Here is a 22,208-nt window from a genome sequence, read left to right as displayed (position 1 = left end):
CAAGTTATTAAGATTCGCCTTTCTGGACCAGCACTTTCAGTTTGTGGCTCTTCCTTTTGGTGTGACTACTGCGCCAAGAGTCTTTACGAAGGTTCTGGGGGCTCTGCTCGCGGTGGCAAGGTCCAGAGGTATTGCAGTAGCACCATACTTGGACGAGATCCTGGTCGAGGCTTCGTCCTGCCGGCTGGCAGGAGACCATTCAAGAGCTCTTCTTCTTTAATCTCATAGATGGAAGATAAACTTAGGAAAGAGTTCTCCGGTTCCCAGTACCAGGGTGGAATTCCTGGGCACGATAATAGATTCCATTTCTTTCATGTAATTGGCAAGAGTCCATGAGCTAGTGACATATGGGATATACAATACTACCAGGAGGGGCAAAGTTTCCCAAACCTCAAAATGCCTATAAATATACCCCTCACCACACCCACAATTCAGTTTTACAAACTTTGCCTCCTATGGAGGTGGTGAAGTAAGTTTGTGCTAAGATTTCTACGTTGATATGCGCTTCTCAGCATTGTTGAAGCCCGATTCCTCACAGAGTACAGCGAATGTCAGAGGGACGTGAAGGGAGTATCACTTATTTGAATACGATGATTTCCATAATGGGGGTCTAATTCATAGGTTCTCTGTTATCGGTCGTAGAGATTCATCTCCTACCTCCCTTTTCAGATCGACGATATACTCTGTTTACCATTACCTCTACTAATACCTGTTTTAGTACTGGTTTGGCTATCTGCTATATGTGGATGGGTGTCTTTTGGTAAGTATGTTTTTTATTACTTAAGACACCTCAGCTATGGTTTGGCACTTTATGCATTTATATAAAGTTCTAAATATATGTATTGTACTTATATTTGCCATGAGTCAGGTTCATGTATTTCCTTCAGCAGAAGGTCAGTTTCATATTTGAGGAATTCAAACATTTTAAGAAATGTATTTCTTACCTGGGGTTTAGTCTTTTTTTCAATTGACTACTTCTTGCTATTGCGGGTATTAGGCCCGCGGGTGCATCAAATGCTAAACTTTATTGCGTCATTCTTGGCGCCAAAAAATAAGTTTATGACATGACGCAACTTCGTCATTTTCGGCGTCATACGTGACGCCGAGACCTTTCACACGGTGGCGTCATTAGTGACGCGAGTGTGTCATTTCCGGTTATTGTGCGTCATACTTGCCGCCAAATTTTTTTTCATTATTTCAATACCCCATTGATGTTTGCCTCCTGCTTTTTTCTCTATCAGAGGCCTATGCTTTTGCATTTTTTCCCATTCCTGAAACTGTCATATAAGGAAATAGATAATTTTGCTTTATATGTTGTTTTTTCTCTTACATTGAGCAAGATGTCCCTATCTGATCCTGTCTCAGAAGTTTCTGCTGGAACATTGCTGCCTGACATTGGGTCTACCAAAGCTAAGTGCATTTGTTGTAAAAGTGTAGAAATTATTCCACCAAATGTCATTTGTAATAGTTGTCATGATAAACTTTTACATGCAGATAGTGTTTCCATCAGTAATAGTACATTGCCAGTTGCAGTTCCTTCAACTTCTAATGTACATGATATACCTGTACATTTTAAAGAATTTGTTTCTGATTCTATTCTGAAGGCTTTGTCTGCATTTCCACCTTCTAATAAACGTAAAAGGTCTTTTGAAACTTCTCATTTAGCTGATGAAATTTCAAATGACCAACAACATAATAATTTATCCTCTTCTGATGAGGATCTATCTGATTCAGAAGATCCTTCCTCAGACATTGACACTGACAAATCTACTTATTTATTTAAAATAGAGTATATGCGTTCTTTATTAAAAGAAGTGTTAATTACTTTGGATATTGAGGTAACCAGTCCTATTGACGTTCATAAACGTCTAATAAACGTTTAAATGCTGTTTTTAACCTCCTGTGGTTTCCCCAGGGGTTTTTCCTATTCCTGAGGCTATTTTTGATATGATTTCTAGGGAATGGAATAAGCCAGGTACTTCTTTTATTCCTTCTTCAAGGTTTAAACATTTGTATCCTTTACCAGCAAAATCTATAGAGTTTTGGGAAAGAATCCCCAAAGTTGATGGGGCTATTTCTACTCTTGCTAAACGTACCACTATTCCTATGGAAGATAGTACTTCCTTTAAGGATCCTTTAGATAGGAAGCTTGAATCTTATCTAAGGAAGGCCTATTTATATTCAGGTCATCTTCTCAGACCTGCTATTTCTTTGGCTGATGTTGCGGCTGCCTCAACTTTTTGGTTGGAGAATTTAGCGCAACGAGAATTGGATCCTGACATATCTAGCATTACTCGCTTACTGCAACATGCTAATCATTTTATTTGTGATGCCATTTTTGATATTATCAAAATTGATGTTAGATCCATGTCTTTAGCTGTATTAGCTAGAAGAGCTTTGTGGCTTAAATCTTGGAATGTTGATATGACATCTAAATCTAGATTACTATCTCTTTCTTTCCAATGTAATAATTTATTTGGTTCTCAGTTGGATTCTATTATTTCAACTATCACTGGAGGAAAAGGAGTTTTTCTGCCTCAGGATAAAAAACCTAAGAGTAAATCTAAGGCTTTTAACTGTTTTCGTTCCTTTCATCAGAATAAGGAACAAAAACTCAATCCTCCTTCCAAGGAATCTGCTTCCAATTGGAAGCCTTCCTCAAATTGGAATAAATCCCAGCCATTTAGGAAACCAAAGTCTGCCCCTAAGTCCGCATGAAGGTGCGGCCCTCATTCCAGCTTAGCTGGTAGGGGGCAGATTAAGTTTTTTCAAGGATTTTTGGGTAAAATCTGTCCAAAATCATTGGATTCAGAGCATTTTCTCTCAAGGGTATCGAATAGGATTCAAAGTAAGACTTCCTTTGAGAAGATTTTTTTCTCTCACGCATCCCTGTAAATCCAGTAAAAGCTCAGGCTTTTCTGAAGTGTGTTTCAAACCTGGAGTCTTCAGGGGTAATCATGCCAGTTCCTCCTCAGGAACAAGGTTTGGGGTTTTATTCAAACCCATTCATTGTACCAAAGAAAGAAAATTTATTAAGACCAGTTCTGGATCTGAAAATTTTGAATCGTTATGTAAGAGTACCAACTTTCAAGATGGTGACTATAAGGACTATTCTGCCTTTTGTTCAGCAAGGACATTATATGTCCACAATAGACTTGCAGGATGCATACCTTCATATTCCGATTCATCCAGAACACTATCAGTTTCTGAGATTCTCTTTTCTAGACAAGCATTACCAATTTGTTGCTCTTCCATTTGGCCTAGCAACATCTCCAAGGATCTTTTCAAAGGTTCTGGATGCACTATTAGCTGTAATCGGAGAACAGGGTATTGCAGTGTTTCCTTATTTGGACGATATCTTGGTACTAGCTCAGTCTTTACATACTGCAGAATCTCACACTTATCAACTAGTGTTGTTTCTTCGGAAACATGGTTGGAGGATCAATTTACCAAAAAGTTTCTTGATTCCTCAGACAAGGGTCACCTTTTTAGGCTTCCAGATAGATTCAGTGTCCATGACTCTGTCTCTAACAGACAAGAGACGTTTAAAATTGGTCGCAGCATGCCGGCTCCTTCAGTCTCAGTCGTTCCCTTCAGTGGCTATGTGCATGCTGAATCAATGGTGCAGGGATTATACAAAGATATCACAATTAATATCCTTGAATCCCAATGTACGACACTCTCTGACATGGTGGTTAGATCACCATCGTTTGGTTCAAGGGGCTTCTTTTGTTCGGCCAACCTGGACTGTGATGTCAACAGATGCGAGTCTTTCAGGTTGGGGAGCTGTTTGGGGATCTCTGACAGCACAAGGGGTTTGGAAATCTCAAGAGGCGAGATTACCAATAAATATTTTAGAACTCTGTGCAATTCTCAGGGCTCTTCAGTTTTGGCCTCTGCTAAAGAGAGAACCGTTCATTTGTTTTCAGACAGACAATGTCACAACTGTGGCTTATGTCAATCATCAGGGTGGGACTCACAGTCCCCAAGCTATGAAAGAAGTATCTCGGATACTTGCTTGGGCGGAATCCAGCTCCTGTCTAATCTCTGCGGTGCATATCCCAGGTGTAAACAATTGGGAGGCGGATTATCTCAGCCACCAGACTTTACATCCAGGGGAGTGGTCTCTCCATCCTTATGTGTTTTCTCAGATTGTTCAGATGTGGGGTCTTCCAGAGATAGATCTCATGGCCTCTCATCTAAACAAGAAACTTCCCAGATACCTGTCCAGGTCCAGCGATGTTCAGGCAGAAGCAGTGGATGCACTGACACTTCCTTGGTGTTATCATCCTGCTTACATCTTCCCGCCTATAGTTCTCCTTCCAAGAGTGATCTCCAAAATCATCATGGAAGTCTTTTGTGTTGCTGGTGGCTGCAGCATGGCCACACAGGTTTTGGTATGCGGATCTGGTTCGGATGTCCAGTTTCCCGCCTTGGCCACTTCCGTTACTGCCGGACCTACTATGTCAAGGTCCGTTTTTCCATCAGGATCTCAAATCATTAAATTTGAAGGTATGGAAATTGAACGCTTAGTTCTAAGTCATAGAGGTTTCTCTGACTCAGTGATTAATACTATGTTACAAGCTCGTAAATCTGTTTCTAGAAAGATTTATTATAGAGTTTGGAAGACTTACATTTCATGGTGTTCTTCTCATAAATTCTCCTGACATTCTTTTAGAATTCCTAGAATTTTACAGTTTCTTCAGGATGGTTTGGATAAGGGTTTGTCTGCAAGCTCCTTGAAAGGTCAAATCTCCACTCTTTCTTTTTTTTTTCACAGAAAGATTGCTATACTTCCTGATATACACTGTTTCTGAGTTTCTGAGCTATCTGCTCTTTCTTGTGAGTCTCCTTTCCTGATTTTTCATCAGGATAAGGCAGTTTTGCGGACTTCTTTTCAATTTTTACCTAAGGTTGTGAATTTTAACAACATTAGTAGAGAAATTGTTGTCCCTTCCTTATGTCCTAATCCTAAGAATTCTTTGGAGAGATCCTTACATTCTTTGAATGTAGTAAGAGCTTTGAAATATGTGGAAGCTACTAAAGATTTCAGGAAGAATTCCAGTCTATTTGTTTTATTTTCTGCTCCTAGGAAAGGTCAGAAGGCTTCTGCTATTTCCTTGGCTTCTTGGTTGAAACTTTTGATTCATCAAGCTTATTTGGAGTCGGGTCAGGCCCCGCCTCAGAGAATTACAGCTCATTCTACTAGATCTGTCTCCACTTCGTGGGCTTTTAAGAATGAAGCTTCAGTTGATCAGATTTGCAAAGCGGCGACTTGGTCCTCTTTGCATACATTTACTAAATTCTACCGTTTTGATGTATTTGCTTCTTCTGAAGCAGTTTTTGGTAGAAAAGTTCTTCAGGCAGCTGTTTCAGTTTGATTCTTCTGCTTTTGTTTTAAGTTTTTTTTCTTTCAAAAATGAAAATGAACTTTTTTTTTTTTTTGGGTTGTGGATTAATTTTTTCAGTGGAATATGGCTGTTTTTATTTTTATTCCCTCCCTCTCTAGTGACTCTTGAGTGGAAGACTCCACATCTTGGGTATTGATATCCCATATGTCACTAGCTCATGGACTCTTGCCAATTACATGAAAGAAAACATAATTTATGTAAGAACTTACCTGATAAATTCATTTCTTTCATATTGGCAAGAGTCCATGAGGCCCACCCTTTTTATGGTGGTTATGATTTTTTGTATAAAGCACAATTATTTCCAAATTTCCTTTGTTGATGCTTTCTACTCTTTTCTTTATCACCCCACTGCTTGGCTAATCGTTAAACTGAATTGTGGGTGTGGTTAGGGGTGTATTTATAGGCATTTTGAGGTTTGGGAAACTTTGCCCCTCCTGGTAGGATTGTATATCCCATATGTCACTAGCTCATGGACTCTTGCCAATATGAAAAAAATGAATTTATCAGGTAAGTTCTTACATAAATTATGTTATCCATGAGGCTATTCCTTACAGACCAGAGACGTTGCAAAATTACCTCCAATTGTCTTGCCCTTCAGACCTCCTCAAAGCCATCTGTGGCCTGGTGTATGGAGGTAATTGGGCTCATGGTGTCCAGCATAGATAACATTCCATCTCATACCTCTTCAGCTGTGCATGCCGTGACAATGGAACGGCGACCACTTGGATTTGTCTCAACAGATTTCTCTGGACAACCGGTCGAGAGAATCACTCTCTTGGTGGCTCTGTCCAGATCGCCTGTCCCAAGGGACATCCTTCTTGAGACCATCCTGGGAGATTGTGACTACGGACGCACGTCTCTCAGGATGGGGAGCCGTTTGGGGTGCCAGGAAGGCACAGGGCAGGTGGACTCGAGAGGAATCTCTTCTCCCGATCAACATTTTGGAACTTCGAGCGATCTTCAACGCTCTGAAGGCTTGGCCTCTTCTGGGTTTGTCCCAATTTATCAGATTCCAATCGGACTACATTACTTACTTAGCTTACATCAACCATCAGGGGAGAATGAGGAGCTCCCTAGCAATGAGGGAAGTATCTCAAATTCTGGAATGGGCGGAGGCCTACAACTGCTCCCTGTCAGCTATCCACATTCCGGGTGTGGACAACTGGAAAGCGGATTTCCTCAGCAGACAGTCCTTTTATCCCGGGGAAAGGTCTCTCCATTCCGAGGTGTTTGCGGAGATTTTGCAACAGATGGGGGACGCCAGAGGTAGATCTCATGGTGTCCCGACTCAATTCCAAGTTACCTAGATACGGGTCGCGGTCCAGGGATCCACAGGAAGAGCTGATAGATGCATTAGCAGTGCCTTGGAGGTTCAAACTAGTTTACATTTTTCCACCGTTACCACTTCTACCTCGGGTAGTGGCCCGCATCAAGCAGGAGCAAGCTTCAGCGATCCTAATTGCTCCATCGTGGCCGCGAAGGATGTGGTTTGTGGATCTGGTGGGGATGTCCTTATCTCCTCCATGGAGGTTACCTTGTCGCAGAGATGGGCTGGAACAGGGTCCCTTTGTTCATCAGAATCTAGATTCTCTGATGCTGACTGCGTGGAGATTGAACGCTTAGTCCTAGCCAAGAGAGATTTTTCTGAGAGAGTGATTGATACTCTCATTCAAGCTAGAACGCCGGTCACTCGTCACGTCTTATCATAAGGTGTGGAGGACCTACTTAATCTGGCGTCAAGAGTGGGGATTCCCCTGGCATAAGGTCAGGGTTTCCAGAATCCCTGGAGAAGGGACTTGCCACTAGTTCCTTAAAGGGACAGATTATTACACAAGAGGCTCGCTTAGCTTCCTGATATACAGTCTTTTGTTCAGGCTCTGTCTAGAAACAGACCTGTGTTTAGACATTCCGCTCCTTCTTGAAGTTTAAATCTGGTTCTTAAGGTTTTGCAGAGGGCTCCGTTTGAGCCCATGCATTCAGTTGACATTAAGTTACTGTCTTGGAGGGTTCTACTGGTTATTGCCTCGGCACGCACAGAGTGTCTCTGAGATGGCAGCCTTGCAATGTGAGCCTCCTTACCTAGTATTTCATGCTGACAAGGCTGTTCTTCGCACTGGGTTGGGTTTTCTCCCTAAGGTTGTGTCTGATCGCAACATCCTAATCCTCCTCCTTCGAAGGAACGATTACTTCATAATCTGGATGTGGAAACTCGTCAACACTGATTGCTTAGGAGCTGTTAATACGAGTCTGGATGGTTTCGCAGAAAGACTCTCCAGACCCTAACATTCGTCAATGCTCTCACTGAGAGGCTGACAAGACTACTTTAAACTCCAGTCCCATACCGAAGAGTACTATCCAAATCTTCCGACACTTCTCTGACATCCTCCTGTGACGAAAAGCAAAGAATGACTGGAGGATGAGGGAAGTGGGGGAGGTATTTAAGCCTTTGGCTGGGGTGTCTTTGCCTCCTTCTGGTGGCCAGGTTCTGTATTCCCACAAGTATGGAATGAAGCCGTGGACTCTCCTCATACAGTGAAAGGAAATGATCAGGTTAGCATAATTTATGTTTTTATATTCTTTCGACCCCCCCTTAAAAATAATATTGTATAAAGCATACATACAGTGTTTTCCAGGGTTAATGTGTAGGTTTTATCAAGCTATTCTCAGGGTTTATTAGGGTCTTTCACAGTTTCCATGAAAACTAGTGAAAAGGAAGGGAGTTTTGGGTGACCCTTTAAAGGGACGTGTAACAGTAAATAGCTGCTAGATATATTGATGTATTCAAATTAGCCTGAGAACATTAGTTTTCATAATGTGCTCTATGGGTGCAACTGTATTGAAACCTTGATTATTGTTTTTCTCTAATCTGTGGAGGACTGTTATGGATAGTGTGTGAAAACAATGGATTTATGTGAAATACAGCCATGTTAAAAGGACATTTAAGTTAAAATTAGTAGTGAGGGTTACCTTTAACATTGTCAATTTACCTAGATGTAGAGAGTCTTCACAGTGGTGAATATTTTTATTATGGAAAGGCCAGATTATTTTTTTCGGAATGAGTACAATATACAGTTGTTTGTGCTTTACATTATGGTAGTAGGTGTATTTGTGAAATCATTAGATGTTTGCTTATGTAAGAAGTGTGTGGTGTTTGGCTTACAGGACAAAGCTCCAGAGAATGCTTTGCATATTGTTGCTGTTGAAAAATGTTCAGTCAGTCCTAACATAATGAAATTCTAGGGCAAGACAAATCTGGTGCTTTTTTTTTAATTTTCACTTCAGAATAAGTAAGAAAAGGGGAGGGGGAGATTGTAACCTTATTGTTGATCTTGTAAATGTTGTAATGCTCAATATTAGATTAGTAGTTTAGATAATTTAGATGATTAGTTTCACTATGCTGTTTTACTCAAGAGAATCTAAGTCCAGGTTTTTTTCCATTCATTCAGCAAATAATGGATACTGGTTCTCTATAGGAGTGAAGTGAAATGAGTTAATCATCATAACTGAAAAGAAAAATATCCAGAGTCCATTTGATGTGGAATATACATTTCAAACTTAGAGGGACATACAAAATTGTTTATTTAAAAATAATTTGAATTGAATAAACACTATATCTACTTTCAACTATTTAGATTTTTTTCATGCCCATTTGGCAATTCTGCATGTGTGGAGAGTGTTGGTGACCTCATGCAGCATTCACTAAGCATAAATGTGGACAACAATTCCTTTCACCACCACCTACCCCCAACATAAAGGGCCAGATTACTAGTGGAACGCTAACAGTTACGCACAAGCGAATAGGGGTTTATTGCAGGTGTTTGCACTCAAGCGCAATCGCAATTTAGGCTAGAATGATCACCGTTTCCTCAGTGCTCTGGTTAATTGTTTCGCGAAACAAAAAAGTGTCACGAAACACACAAAAATACATTGCAATATATTTACAGACATATATACACATATAAACACATAAATACATATGTGTGTGTATATGTATATATATATATATATGTGTGTGTGTGTGTGTGTGTGTGCATTGGAGCCCTTTGCAGTCTAAGTACCTGAAAATATGAAAAAGCATATTTATGCAATATTCATATTTAATAAAGGGTAATTGTGTGTATTTACTGTAAATATTTCACATTCCAATGTTCTGCACATAGTATTTATAAATATATATATATATATATATATATATATATATTATATATATAAATAAAACAAGAGTATAATATCCCTGACCCCAACAAAGTGTTGTCAGGAATAAGCCGCACTTAGAACTTATGCGCTACATAAAACACAGATAGGATTCCAAAGAGCAGCTTACACAGGGTCACTGAAGGAAGTGTTCCCTTAAGAGTAAAATGTACAAACAAGAGGGTCTGTAAGCGCTGGAGCAGAAAAACCCAATAGAGTCCACAGGATAACTTGTTACAGTTCTCATATATTATGTGTAAGAACAATATTGGGCCACAGCATGAATGTGTAAACAAATGGTAAATACGATAGGTATCCCACTTACTAGAAAGGACCTCAATGGTATGAGGTAACTTGCCGCCTTCAGTGACCGAGAGACCTCCGGTGTGCCACTGGTGGAGAAACTTCCTGGAGTTTGAAACTTTCAGAGACTTGGTGTATGTCTTCCTCTCAGGAGATGATCAGAAATCATGCGTGCCCCAGATACATATGAGAAACAAAACACACTATCGTGTAATACTGTAGGTTTATTTCATAACACAATGCATAAGGAAAAACGAACCGCTGTATATATCGTATCCCTTCTCTGTGTGGATAACTCTCAAGCTCACAAATCCAGCCTGTTAGGGAATTGAATCCCTATTTTACAAATTATACATTTTAAGGATTAACTGCTATTTGTCAGGGGTTAGCAGTATAACGTTTTTACTGAACTATATACTTCTTGTGACAAGTTTACATTCTGTATTTGTGAGCTTGAAAGTTATCCACACAGAGAAGGGATACGATACATACAGCGGTTCGTTTTTCCTTTATATGTCTGTAATATACCTCATAATGTTGAGGTTTTAACATGTGAGTGCAATACCACTATTGTATGCATTGTGTTATTAAATAAACCTACAGTATTACACGATAGTGTGTTTTTTGTTTCTCAAATGTATCTGGGGCACGCATGATTTCTGATCATCTCCTGAGAGGAAGACATACACCAAGTCTCTGAAAGTTTCAAACTCCAGGAAGTTTCTTCACCAGTTGCACACCGGAGGTCTTTCCTTCACTGAAGGTGGCAAGTTACTTAGTTCTAGTAAGTGGGATACCTATCGGATTTACCATTTGTTTACATATTCATGCTGTGGCCCAATATTGTTCTAACACACAATATATGAGAACTGTAACAAGTGATCCTGTGGACTCAATCAGGTTTTCCTACTCCAGCGCTTACACACCCTCTTGTTTGTGCATATATATAGTACAAAAATACCATCATATATATGTAGAAATATATATTTATGAATAAATAGAACATATTCTGCTATGTCAAGAACATTGGAATGTGAAATGTTAATTTATTTAATGTAATTTGCAAGAGTCCATGAGCTAGTGACTTATGGGAGGGGCAAAGTTTCCCAAACCTCAAAATGCCTATAAATTCACCCCTCACCACACCCACAATTCAGTTTTACAAACTTTGCCTCCTATGGAGGTGGTGAAGTAAGTTTGTGTTATGATTTCTACGTTGATATGCGCTTCTCAGCATTTTTTGAAGCCTGATTCCTCTGAGTACAGTGCATGTCAGAGGGATGTGAAGGGAGTATCACCTATTGAATGCAATGGTTTTCCTCACGGGGATCTATTTCATAGGTTCTCTGTTATCGGTCGTAGAGATTAATCTCCTACCTCCCTTTTCAGATCAACAATATACTCTCATATTCCATTACCTCTACTGATAACTGTTTCAGTACTGGTTTTGCTATCTGCTATATGTGGATGGGTGTTTTGGTAAGTATGTTTTCATTACTTCAGACACTCTCAGCTATGGTTTGGCACTTTATGTATTTATATAAAGTTCTAAATATATGTATTGTACTTATATTTGCCATGATTCAGGTTTTCAGTATATTTCCTTTTTTGCAGACTGTCAGTTTCAAATCTGGGAAATGCGTTTTTTTATGAAATTTTTTTTCTTACCTGGGGTAGTGTCTTTTAAATTTGCGGGCAGAATTAGGCTCGCGAGTGCGCAAAATGCCAACATTTATTGCGTCATTTTTGGCGCGAAGTTACGGTCGTTGACGGAAATTCGTCATTTCTCTTGTAAGGTGTATCCAGTCCACAGATCATCCATTACTTGTGGGATATTCTCCTTCCCAACAGGAAGCTGCAAGAGGATCACCCACAGCAGAGCTGTCTTTATAGCTCCTCCCCTAACTGCCACTACCAGTCATTCTCTTGCAGCTCTCGACAAGATAGGAAGTAGCTAGAGAGATGTGGTGTTTATTTAGTTTATCTTCAATCAAAAGTTTGTTATTTTCAAATGGCACCGGAGTTGTACTATTTTAGCCTCAGGCAGAAAATAGAAGAAGATCTCGGGTCCATCTGTCCAAAGGTATGACCTTCCGCAGGCCAGATTGGACAATAGTAACAACAGATGCCAGCCTTCTGGGCTGGGGTGCAGTCTGGAACTCTCTGAAAGCTCAGGGGTCGTGGACTCAGGAGGAGGCACTCCTTCCAATAAACATTCTGGAACTAAGAGCGATATTCAATGCTCTTCAGGCTTGGCCTCAGCTAGCGGCAGTGAGGTTTATCAGATTTCAGTCGGACAACATCACGACTGTAGCTTACATCAACCATCAAGGGGGAACAAGGAGTTCCCTAGCGATGTTGGAGGTTTCAAAGATAATTTGATGGGCAGAGATTCACTCTTGCCATCTATCAGCTATCCATATCCCAGGAGTAGAGAACTGGGAGGCAGATTTTCTAAGTCGACAGACTTTTCATCTGGGGGAGTGGGAGCTCCATCCGGAGGTGTTTGCACAGTTGATTCAACGTTGGGGCAAACCAGAACTGGATCTCATGGCGTCTCGCCAGAATGCCAAGCTTCCTTGTTACGGATCCAGGTCCAGGGATCCCAAGGCAGCGCTGATAGATGCTCTAGCAGCGCCTTGGTCCTTCAACCTGGCTTATGTGTTTCCACCGTTTCCTCTGGACTCTGCCTCTACTTCAGGGTCCTTTCAACCATCCAAATCTAATTTCTCTGCGGCTGACTGCTTGGAGATTGAACGCTTGATTTTATCAAAGTGTGGTTTCTCCGAGTCTCTTTTGGTGTATCCAGTCCACGGCCCACCCTGTCATTTTAAGGCAGGTGTGTTTTATTTTTACTACAGTCACCACTGCACCCTATAGTTTCTCCTTTCTCTTGCTTGTCTTCGGTCGAATGACTGGTAGTGGCAGTTAGGGGAGGAGCTATATAGACAGCTCTGCTGTGGGTGATCCTCTTGCAGCTTCCTGTTGGGAAGGAGAATATCCCACAAGTAATAGATGATACGTGGACTGGATACACCACAAGAGAAATAAATTTATCAGGTAAGCATAAATTTTGTTTTCCGGCATCTTAGTTAACGCCGAGTCCTTCACAAGGTTGCGTCATCTATGACGCAAATGTTTCGTATCCGGACGTTTTTGTTGTGCGTCATACTTGGCGCCAAGTATTTTCATTATTTAAAACCCCATTCCTTTTGCCTCTGGCCTTTTTCTATGTCAGAGGGCTATGCTGTTTGCATTTTTTCCTATTCCTGAAACTGCCATATAAGGAAATTGATCATTTTGCTTTATATGTTATTTTTTTTCTCTTACATTTGCAAGATGTCTCAATCTGATCCTGTCTCAGAATTTACTGCTGGATTCCTGCTGCCTGATAACGGTTCTACCAAAGCTAAGTGCATTTGTTGTAAACTTGTGGGGATTATACCTCCAGCTGTGGTTTGTAATAGTTGCCATGATAAACTTGTACATGCAGAAAATGTTTCCATCAGTAGTAGTTCATTACCTGTTGCTGTTCCCTCAACATCTAATGCACAAGATATACCTGTAAATTTAAAAGAATTTATTTCTGATTCTATTCAGAAGGCTTTGTCTGCCATTCCGCCTTCTAATAAACGTAAAAGGTCTTTTAAAACTTCTCATAGAGTTGATGAAATTTCAAATGACTGGCAACATACTGATTTATCTTTCTCTGATGAGGCTCTATCTGATTCAGAAGATCCTGCCTCGGATATTGACACTGACAAATCCTCTTATTTATTTAAAATGGAGTATATTCGTTCTTTATTAAAAGAAGTGTTGATTACATTAGATATAGAGGAAACTAGTCCTCTTGATATTAAAACTAGTAAACGTATAAATTCTGTTTATAAACCTCCTGTGGTTATTCCAGAGGTTTTTCAAGTTCCTGATGCTATTTCAGATATGATTTCTAAGGAATGGAATAGGCCTGGTACTTCTTTTATTCCTTCTTCAAGGTTTAAAAAATTGTATCCTTTGCCAACTGTTAGATTGGAGTTTTGGAAAAAGATCTCCAAAGTTGATGGGGCTATCTCTACTCTTGCTAAACGTACTACTATTCCTAAGGAAGATAATACAGGTATACCTCACTTTACAGCGCTTCACTTTACAGCGATTCGCTAATACAGCGCTTTGTGGAGCTGAAGTTCAACCTCCAAGGATTTTGAAATAGTGCTGTAATCATCGTGAGATTGCTAGAAAAGTGAATGGCACCATTTTGTTATGCTTAGTTTACTCTGTTTATAGCATTACAGTGCAATCTGTGTCTCAGTGCTATAGTCTGGCAAATTTTACTACAGTAATTGTCACAATTTTACAGGTACAGTATTTATTGAATACTTGCTGTGCTAGTGTTAAACTAAACATAGCACTATTGCACCCATAATATAAGTTAGTTCAAACATGTTTTCAGGATTTTAAACACTGAAAAGAAAGCTAAAACTGCCTTGTTTCACTTTAAGACGGTTTTCACTTTACAGCGGGGCTCCGGTCCCTAACCCGCTGTATGAGCGGGGTATACCTGTACTTCTTTTAAAGATCCTTTAAATAGGAAACTTGAATCTTACCTAAGGAAGGCTTATTTATATTCAGGTCATCTTCTTAGGCCTGCAATTTCTTTGGCTGATGTTACAGCTGCATCAACTTTTTGGTTGGAAACTTTAGAGCAGCAAGTTTCGGATCATGATTTGTCTAGCATTGTTAAATTAATTCAACATGCTAATAATTTCATTTCTGATACCTTGTTTGATGTGAAGTATCCCTTAGGTGCTACAAATTAGAGGGAGGGATAAGCGCTTTTTATCCTATCAGCAACATTTTAAAGGTACTTAAAGGCAAGGAGGGTACAGACACACCAGGCTATGATTACGTCAATCTGCCGAAACGCGTAAGCCCGTGTGCTGGGCTTTCCTCACTTCAACAACCAATGTGGCAGGCTGTCACAATTCTTTAATGTAAATTTTTAACTTTTTGCAAATAAATACTGAATTTTATATGCAGAGTGTGGAACCCAATTCTTTTTCATGATACCTTTTTTGATATCATCAAAATTGATGTTAGCTATATGTCTTTAGCTATTTTAGCTAGAAGAGCTTTATGGCTTAAATCTTGGAATGTTGATATGACTTTTAAGTCCAGATTGCTATCTCTTTCTTTCCAAGGTAATAAATTATTTGGTTCTCAGTTGAATTCAATAATTTCAACTGTTACTGGGGGGAAGGGAGTCTTTTTGCCTCAGGATAAAAAACCTAAGGGTAAATCTAAAGCTTCTAACCGTTTTTGTTCCTTTCGACCATAATAAGGAACAGAAAACTAATCCTTCCCTAAAGGCATCTGTTTTAAATTGGAAGCCTTCCTCAAATTGGAATAAATCCAAGCCATTTAAAAGATCAAAGCCAGCCCCCAAGTCCACATGAAGGTGCGGCCCTCATTCCAGCTCAGCTAGTAGGGGGAAGATTAAAATTTTTCAAAGATGTTTGGATCAATTCAGTCCAAAATCATTGGATTCTGAGTATTGTCTCTCAGGGGTACAGAATAGGTTTCAGAGGAAGACCGCCTGTGAGATTTTTTCTCTCACGCATTCCAGCGAACCCAGGAAAGGCTCAGGCTTTCCTGAAGTGTGTTTCAGACCTGGAATTATCAGGGGTAATCATACCAGTTCCGTTTCAGGAACAGGGTCTGGGGTTTTATTCAAATCTATTCAATGTCCCAAAGAAAGAAAATGCTTTCAGACCAGTTCTGGATCTAAAGATTTTGAATCGATATGTAAGAGTACCAACTTTCAAAATGGTGACTATAAGGTCTATTCTGCTTTTTGTTCAGCAAGGGCATTATATGTCCACAATAGACTTACAGGATGCATATCTTCATATTCCGATTCATCCGGATCACTATCAGTTCCTGAGATTCTCTTTTCTAGACAAGCATTACCAATTTGTTGCTCTTCCTTTTGGCCTAGCAACAGCTCCAAGAATCTTTTCAAAGGTTCTTGGTGCCCTACTCTCTGTAATCAGAGAGCGGGGTATTGCGGTGTTTCCTTATTTGGACGTTATCTTGGTACTCGCTCAGTCTTTACGTTCTGCAGAATTTCACGTGAATCAACTAGTGTTGTTTCTTCGAAGACATGGTTGGAGGATCAATTTACCAAAAAGTTCTTTGATTCCTCAGACAAGGGCAACCTTTTTAGGTTTCCAGATAGATTCAGTGTCCATGACTTTGTCTCTAACAGACGAGACGTTTAAAATTGGTTGCAGCCTGTCGGAACCTTCAGTCTCAGTCATTCCCTTCAGTTGCTATGTGCATGGAAGTTTTAGGTCTTATGACTGCAACATCGGACGCGATCCCCTTTGCTCGTTTTCATATGAGACCTCTCCAGCTTTGTATGCTGAACCAATGGTGCAGGGATTATACTAGGATATCACAATTGATATTCTTAAATCCCAATGTTCGACTTTCTCTGACTTGGTGGTTAGATCACCATCGTATAATTCTAGGGGCCTCTTTCAGTCCAACCTGGACTGTGATCACAACAGATGTGAGTATTTTAGGTTGGGGAGCTGTTTGGAGATCTCTGACAGCACAAGGAGTTTGGAAATCTCAAGAGGCAAGATTACCAATCAATATTTTGGAACTCCGTGCGATTCTCAGGGCTCTTCAGTTTTGGCCTCTGTTGAAGAGAGAACCGTTCATTTGTTTTCAGACAGACAATGTCACAACTGTGGCATATGTCAATCAGGGTGGGACCCACAGTCCTCAAGCTATGAAAGAAGTATCCTGGATACTTGTTTGGGCGGAATCCAGCTCTTGTCTAATTTCTGCAGTTCATATCCCAGGTATAGACAATTGGGAAGCGGATTATCTCAGTCGTCAGACTTTACATCTGGGAGAATGGTCTCTCCACCCAGATGTTTTTTCTCAATTTTTTCAGATGTGGGGGCTTCCAGAAATAGATCTGATGGCATTTCATCTAAACAAGAAACTTCCCAGCTACCTGTCCAGGTCCAGGGATCCTCAGGCGGAAGCAGTGGATGCATTGACACTTCCTTGGTGTTATCAACCTGCTTATGTTTTCCCGCCTCTAGTTCTTCTTCCAAGAGTGATCTCGAAAATCATCATGGAACAATCGTTTGTGCTGCTGGTGGCTCCAGCATGGCCTCACAGGTTTTGGTATGCGGATCTTGTTTGGATGTCTAGTTGCCAATTTTGGCCACTTCCCTTAAAGGGACACTGTACCCAAAAAATTCTTTTGTGATTCAGATAGAGCATGCAATTTTAAGCAACTTTCTAATTTACTCCTATTATCAAATTTTCTTCATTCTCTTGGTATGTTTATTTGAAAAGCAAGAATGTAAGTTTAGATGCCGGCCCATTTTTGGTGAACAACCTGGGTTGTCCTTGCTGATTGGACAGCACCAATAAACCAGTGCTGTCCATGGTTCTGAAACCAAACATTTGCTGGCTCCTTAGCTTAGATAGCAAGAGAAGGAAGAAAAATTGATAATAGAAGTTAATTAGAAAGTTGCGTAAAAGTGCATGCTCTATTTGAATCATGAAAGAAAAAATTTTGGTTCAGTCTCCCTTTAAGGCCAGACCTTTCTCAAGGCCCGTTTTTCCATCAGGATCTCAAATCATTAAATTTGAAGGTATGGAAATTGAACGCTTAATGCTTAGTCATAGAGGTTTCTCTGACTCAGTGATTAATACTATGTTACAGACTTGTAAATCTGTTTCTAGAAAGATTTATTATCGAGTTTGGAAGACTTACATTTCATGGTGTTCTCATAAATTTTCTTCGCATTCTTTTAGAATTCCTAGAATTTTACAATTTCTTCAGGATGGTTTGGATAAAGGTTTGTCTGCAAGTTCCTTGACAGGACAAATCTCTGCTCTTTCTGTTTTATTCCACAGAAAAATTGCTAAACCTAATATTCACTGTTTTGTTCAGGCTTTGGTTTGTATCAAGCCTGTCATTAAATCAATCTCTCCTCCTTGGAGTCTTAATTTGGTTTTGAAGGCTTTACAGGCTCCTCAATTTGAGCCTATGCATTCTTTGGATATTAAAGGGACACTGTACCCAAAATTTTTCTTTTGTGATTCAGATTGGGCATGAAATTTTAAGCAACTTTCTAATTTACTCCTATTATCAAATTTTCTTCATTCTCTTGGTATCTTTATTTGAAATGCAAGAATGTAAGTTTAGATGCCGGCCCATTTTTGGTGAACAACCTGGGTTGTCCTTGCTGATTGGTGGATAAATTCATCCACCAATAAAAATGTGCTGTCCAGAGTACTGAAACCAAAAAAAAGCTTAGATGCCTTCTTTTTCAAATAATGATAGCAAGAGAACGAAGAAAATGTGGTAATAGGAGTAAATTAGAAAGTTGCTTAAAATTGCATGCTCTTTCTGAATTACAAAAGAAAAAATTTGGGTACAGTGTCCCTTTAAGCTACTTTCTTGGAAAGTATTGTTCTTTTTGGCCATCTTTTCTGCTAGAAGAGTTTCTGAACTATCTGCTCTCTCTTGTGAATCTCCTTTTCTAATTTTTCATCAGGATAAGGCAGTTTTGCGTACTTCATTTCAATTCTTACCTAAGGTTGTGAATTCTATCAACATTAATAGAGAAATTGTTGTCCCTTCTTTGTGTCCTAATCCTAAGAATTCTTTGGAGAGATCTTTACATTCTTTGGATTTGGTGAGAGCTCTGAAATATTATGTTGAAGCTACTAAAGATTTCAGGAAGACTTCTACTCTATTTATCTTTTCTGGTCCCAGGAAAGGTCAGAAGGCTTCTGCCGTTTCTTTGTCATCATGGTTAAAGCTTTTGATTCATCAAGCTTATTTGGAGTTGGATAAAACCCTGCCTCAGAGAATTACAGCTCATTCTACTAGTTCAGTTTCCACTTCATGGGCTTTTAAGAATGAAGCTTCAGTTGATCAGATTTGCAAAGCAGCAACTTGGTCTTCTTTGCATACTTTTACTAAATTCTACCTTTTTGATGTATTTGCTTCTTCGGAAGCAGTTTTTGGTAGAAAAGTTCTTCAGGCAGCTGTTTCAGTTTGATTCTTCTGCTTCTAATTTAAGTTTTTTCTTTTCAATTATGAGACTAAACTTATGATTTGGGTTGTGGATTAATTTTTTTTAGCGGATATGGCTGTTTTTATTTTTTATCCCTCCCTCTCTCTAGTGGCTCTTGCGTGGAGTTCCACATCTTGGGTATTGCTATCCCATACGTCACTAGCTCAGGGACTCTTGCCAATTACATGAAAGAAAACATAATTTATGTAAGAACTTACCTGATAAATTAATTTCTTTCATATTGGCAACAGTCCATGAGGCCCACCCTTTTTTTGGTGGTTGTGATTTTTTTGTATAAAGCACAATTATTTCCAAATTCCTTTGTTGATGCTTTTTACTCCTTTCTTTATCACCCCACTTCTTGGCTATTCGTTAAACTGAATTGTGGGTGTGGTGAGGGGTGTATTTATAGGCATTTTGAGGTTTGGGAAACTTTGCCCCTCCTGGTAGGATTGTATATCCCATACGTCACTAGCTCCTGGACTCTTGCCAATATGAAAGAAATTAATTTATCAGGTAAGTTCTTACATAAATTGTTATTTTCATGTCAGGTTAGCACACTTGAGAATATGTGATCGTGTTTGCGCACATATATAGGATGTTTTTTCCACGTTTTTTGCTTCTTTGACTTCTATTGGGGAATAGGTTATCGCAAACGCAATATTGTAAATTCAGCATTTTTTTTTCAAGAGCCAAAACAGTTTACTTTCTACTCATAATAGGAGTGCAAAAAGCTTACTTCTAGCGCAGTTAACTATCAAGCGGTAGCGTTAAATAGCACTCCACTTGTAATCTGGCCATAATCATTTAAGTGCATTCCTGTTCTAGAGTGTGTGAAAAGGTATCATCTTTTACTTCTGAATTACCAAATAAAGATTAAACATAAAAACTGTATCTTTGTATTTGAGTATTTGCATATATTGTGTTACTGATATATTGTTGTTGTTCTTTCAGCATAAAGAAAAGTAATTCATCAATGAAACAAAATACTAGTCAAAGTAAAAATGCAGATCAAGTGAAAACCAGTATATCGTTGCGTAAGAGGCACATTATTTCATTTGAAGTCGAAAAAGACTTGGATATACTAACTCCAAACACCTGCTCTGCTAAACAAGATGATGGAGAAGCAGAACTGTTGAATGTAGATATTAAACATGGGACTGATAATGATCAAGATGACATTTCTAGTGAAGAAGTTGGTACAGCCTCATCTCAAAATTCAGCTGTAAAAGAATTTGACCATCCTGGAGACATCAAAACCGCTTCTGACGACTCTTCTGTACATACAAGTGACCAAATGGATCTCAAGCGGGCTGGTGAGGAAGATGTTAGTGTTGAGCAGTTTTTAAGGCGACAAGATGAACCAGAATCCATGAGCTCTGATGTCAGCGAGGAAAGTAGTGTTCACCTGGAGCCGTTAACACCTTCTGAGGTTCTAGAGCATGAAGCTACAGAGATATTACAAAAGGGAGGTGTTGCTTCTAGTCCCGAGAGAGGACCAAAAAATGAAAAATCTGAAGAGGATATTGAAGAAAGCAATGCGGTGTCTTCCTCTGTTGATAAAATTGATGGGGAAACTGTTTTAAATATAGTTGAAAGTTGAAGTAATTTGTGCTCTAAGTGTTAAAGCCACTTGGAATATTACTGCTAATGCACTAGATAATGGATTTTAGTGCTCATTTTATATCTGATCACAAAAATTAACTTCTTTCCTATTTGATTATTTAAAAAATAAATACTCTTGAAGGCAAAGAATAAGAAAAAATCTAGAGACTTGGCATTTGTCAGTGTTATAATGCTGCCAGTTAAAAAAAAACATATTTTGGGGTATAACTACTTTGAAATTTGTTGATGAACACTCCTTCTGTGTTAAAAGTCAAACAATGTAATGAATGTAAGACAGTGTTCCTCTGCTATTTACTGGTGTTGGAAAAGCATATAATACATACGATAGATTAACTTGTTATTCTTACTATAATGTATTAGAACAACATGGAGAAACTTAAAACCTACACAGTGTCAAATATAATTTACATCTTTATTTGAGAAAAAGAATCTATGCACCTCTGTTTGGTGTATACTTGCCAGTCATTTTTTGTTAAACTTTCAATGAAAGTGAAAATGAGTATATTAAACACTTGTATATAAGTATAAATATATATAGGAATTCTTAAAAACAAAACTGTAGATATGTGTGGGGGATTTTTTTTAGTTTGAAAATTATTAAATATCTTTGATACTGTAAGTTGAAGATAGAAGCTCAAGAATAGAAAATTAAACAAACATGATGGATTATTGCAAATGGAGTATAAATCAATTTTCCAAATCCTTAAATTTGTCTTGCTTCAGCAAGTAAATTGCAGTATGTTATTTGGAAAAGTATTATGTCCAGTAGTGGAAAAGGCAGCCAAAGCATAACAGGGCAAAGTGTTTAAAACTACATCGCACAGACAAGTGCTTTTGTACAACATCTGTAGTAAAAAATATCAGATGAGAACGTGTTTTTTATTGTCTGACTAGGTGTTTAGCATTTAGACACAGGAATGCTTTTTTATCGTTTAAAAGTAGAGTGCTTTCAAGTACTAATCAATACCATGATTATTAAACTAGTTATGAGCTCATATCCTTTTTTAGACATGTTCAGATGGTTGTTTTATCATTTTAAAATAGGTTTAAAATTGTTCTGTAAATATTACTTTCTAAGTAAATATTTGCAACAATGTTTGTCTGAGGATTTTTTTTTTGCCAAAAAAAGAGTATTACTTGTTAAATTTTTGTAACAAAACCAACATTGGATAGCATTTTGTAAACACTACAATAACGACTAACTAATAGGATATCAACAATCTTTGTCTCTATTTTGAACATTTGTTTTTTTTTTTTGTATGCAAAACATTAAAATTGATATGGGTAAAACTTTGCAACACATAGCCTTAATTCCTGGTTAGCCTTCACAAAGTACTTACTCTTCACACACAGTGCAATATTTCTTCTGTTAAGTGTGATCAGTCCACGGGTCATCATTACTTCTGGGATATTACTCCTCCCCAACAGGAAGTGCAAGAGGATTCACCCAGCAGAGCTGCATATAGCTCCTCCCCTCTACGTCACTCCCAGTCATTCTCTTGCACCCAACGACTAGATAGGATGTGTGAGAGGACTATGGTGATTATACTTAGTTTTATAT

The 22,208-nt window shown here is 38.9% G+C and overlaps 1 protein-coding gene across 3 annotated transcripts in view; it reads left to right on the top strand.

The window, feature by feature from the left end:
* The window catches only part of ZNF280D (zinc finger protein 280D), a 420,194-nt gene extending 398,453 nt beyond the window's left edge, over positions 1-21,741 (top strand). For all 3 annotated transcript variants that reach the window (XM_053717512.1, XM_053717510.1, XM_053717511.1), the window contains one exon: positions 19,976-21,741. In XM_053717512.1, the coding sequence (XP_053573487.1) occupies positions 19,976-20,624 (649 nt within the window). In that variant the 3' untranslated portion in view covers positions 20,625-21,741. The remainder of the gene's footprint in view (positions 1-19,975) is intronic.
* The last annotated feature ends 467 nt before the right edge of the window (positions 21,742-22,208 follow it).

Source organism: Bombina bombina, chromosome 6 (assembly GCF_027579735.1).
Source record: "Bombina bombina isolate aBomBom1 chromosome 6, aBomBom1.pri, whole genome shotgun sequence".
In the NCBI taxonomy this organism is placed as follows: Eukaryota; Metazoa; Chordata; class Amphibia; order Anura; family Bombinatoridae; genus Bombina; species Bombina bombina.
Note: the sequence above shows the minus strand (reverse complement) of the source record. Positions and strands in the feature narration are given on the sequence as shown.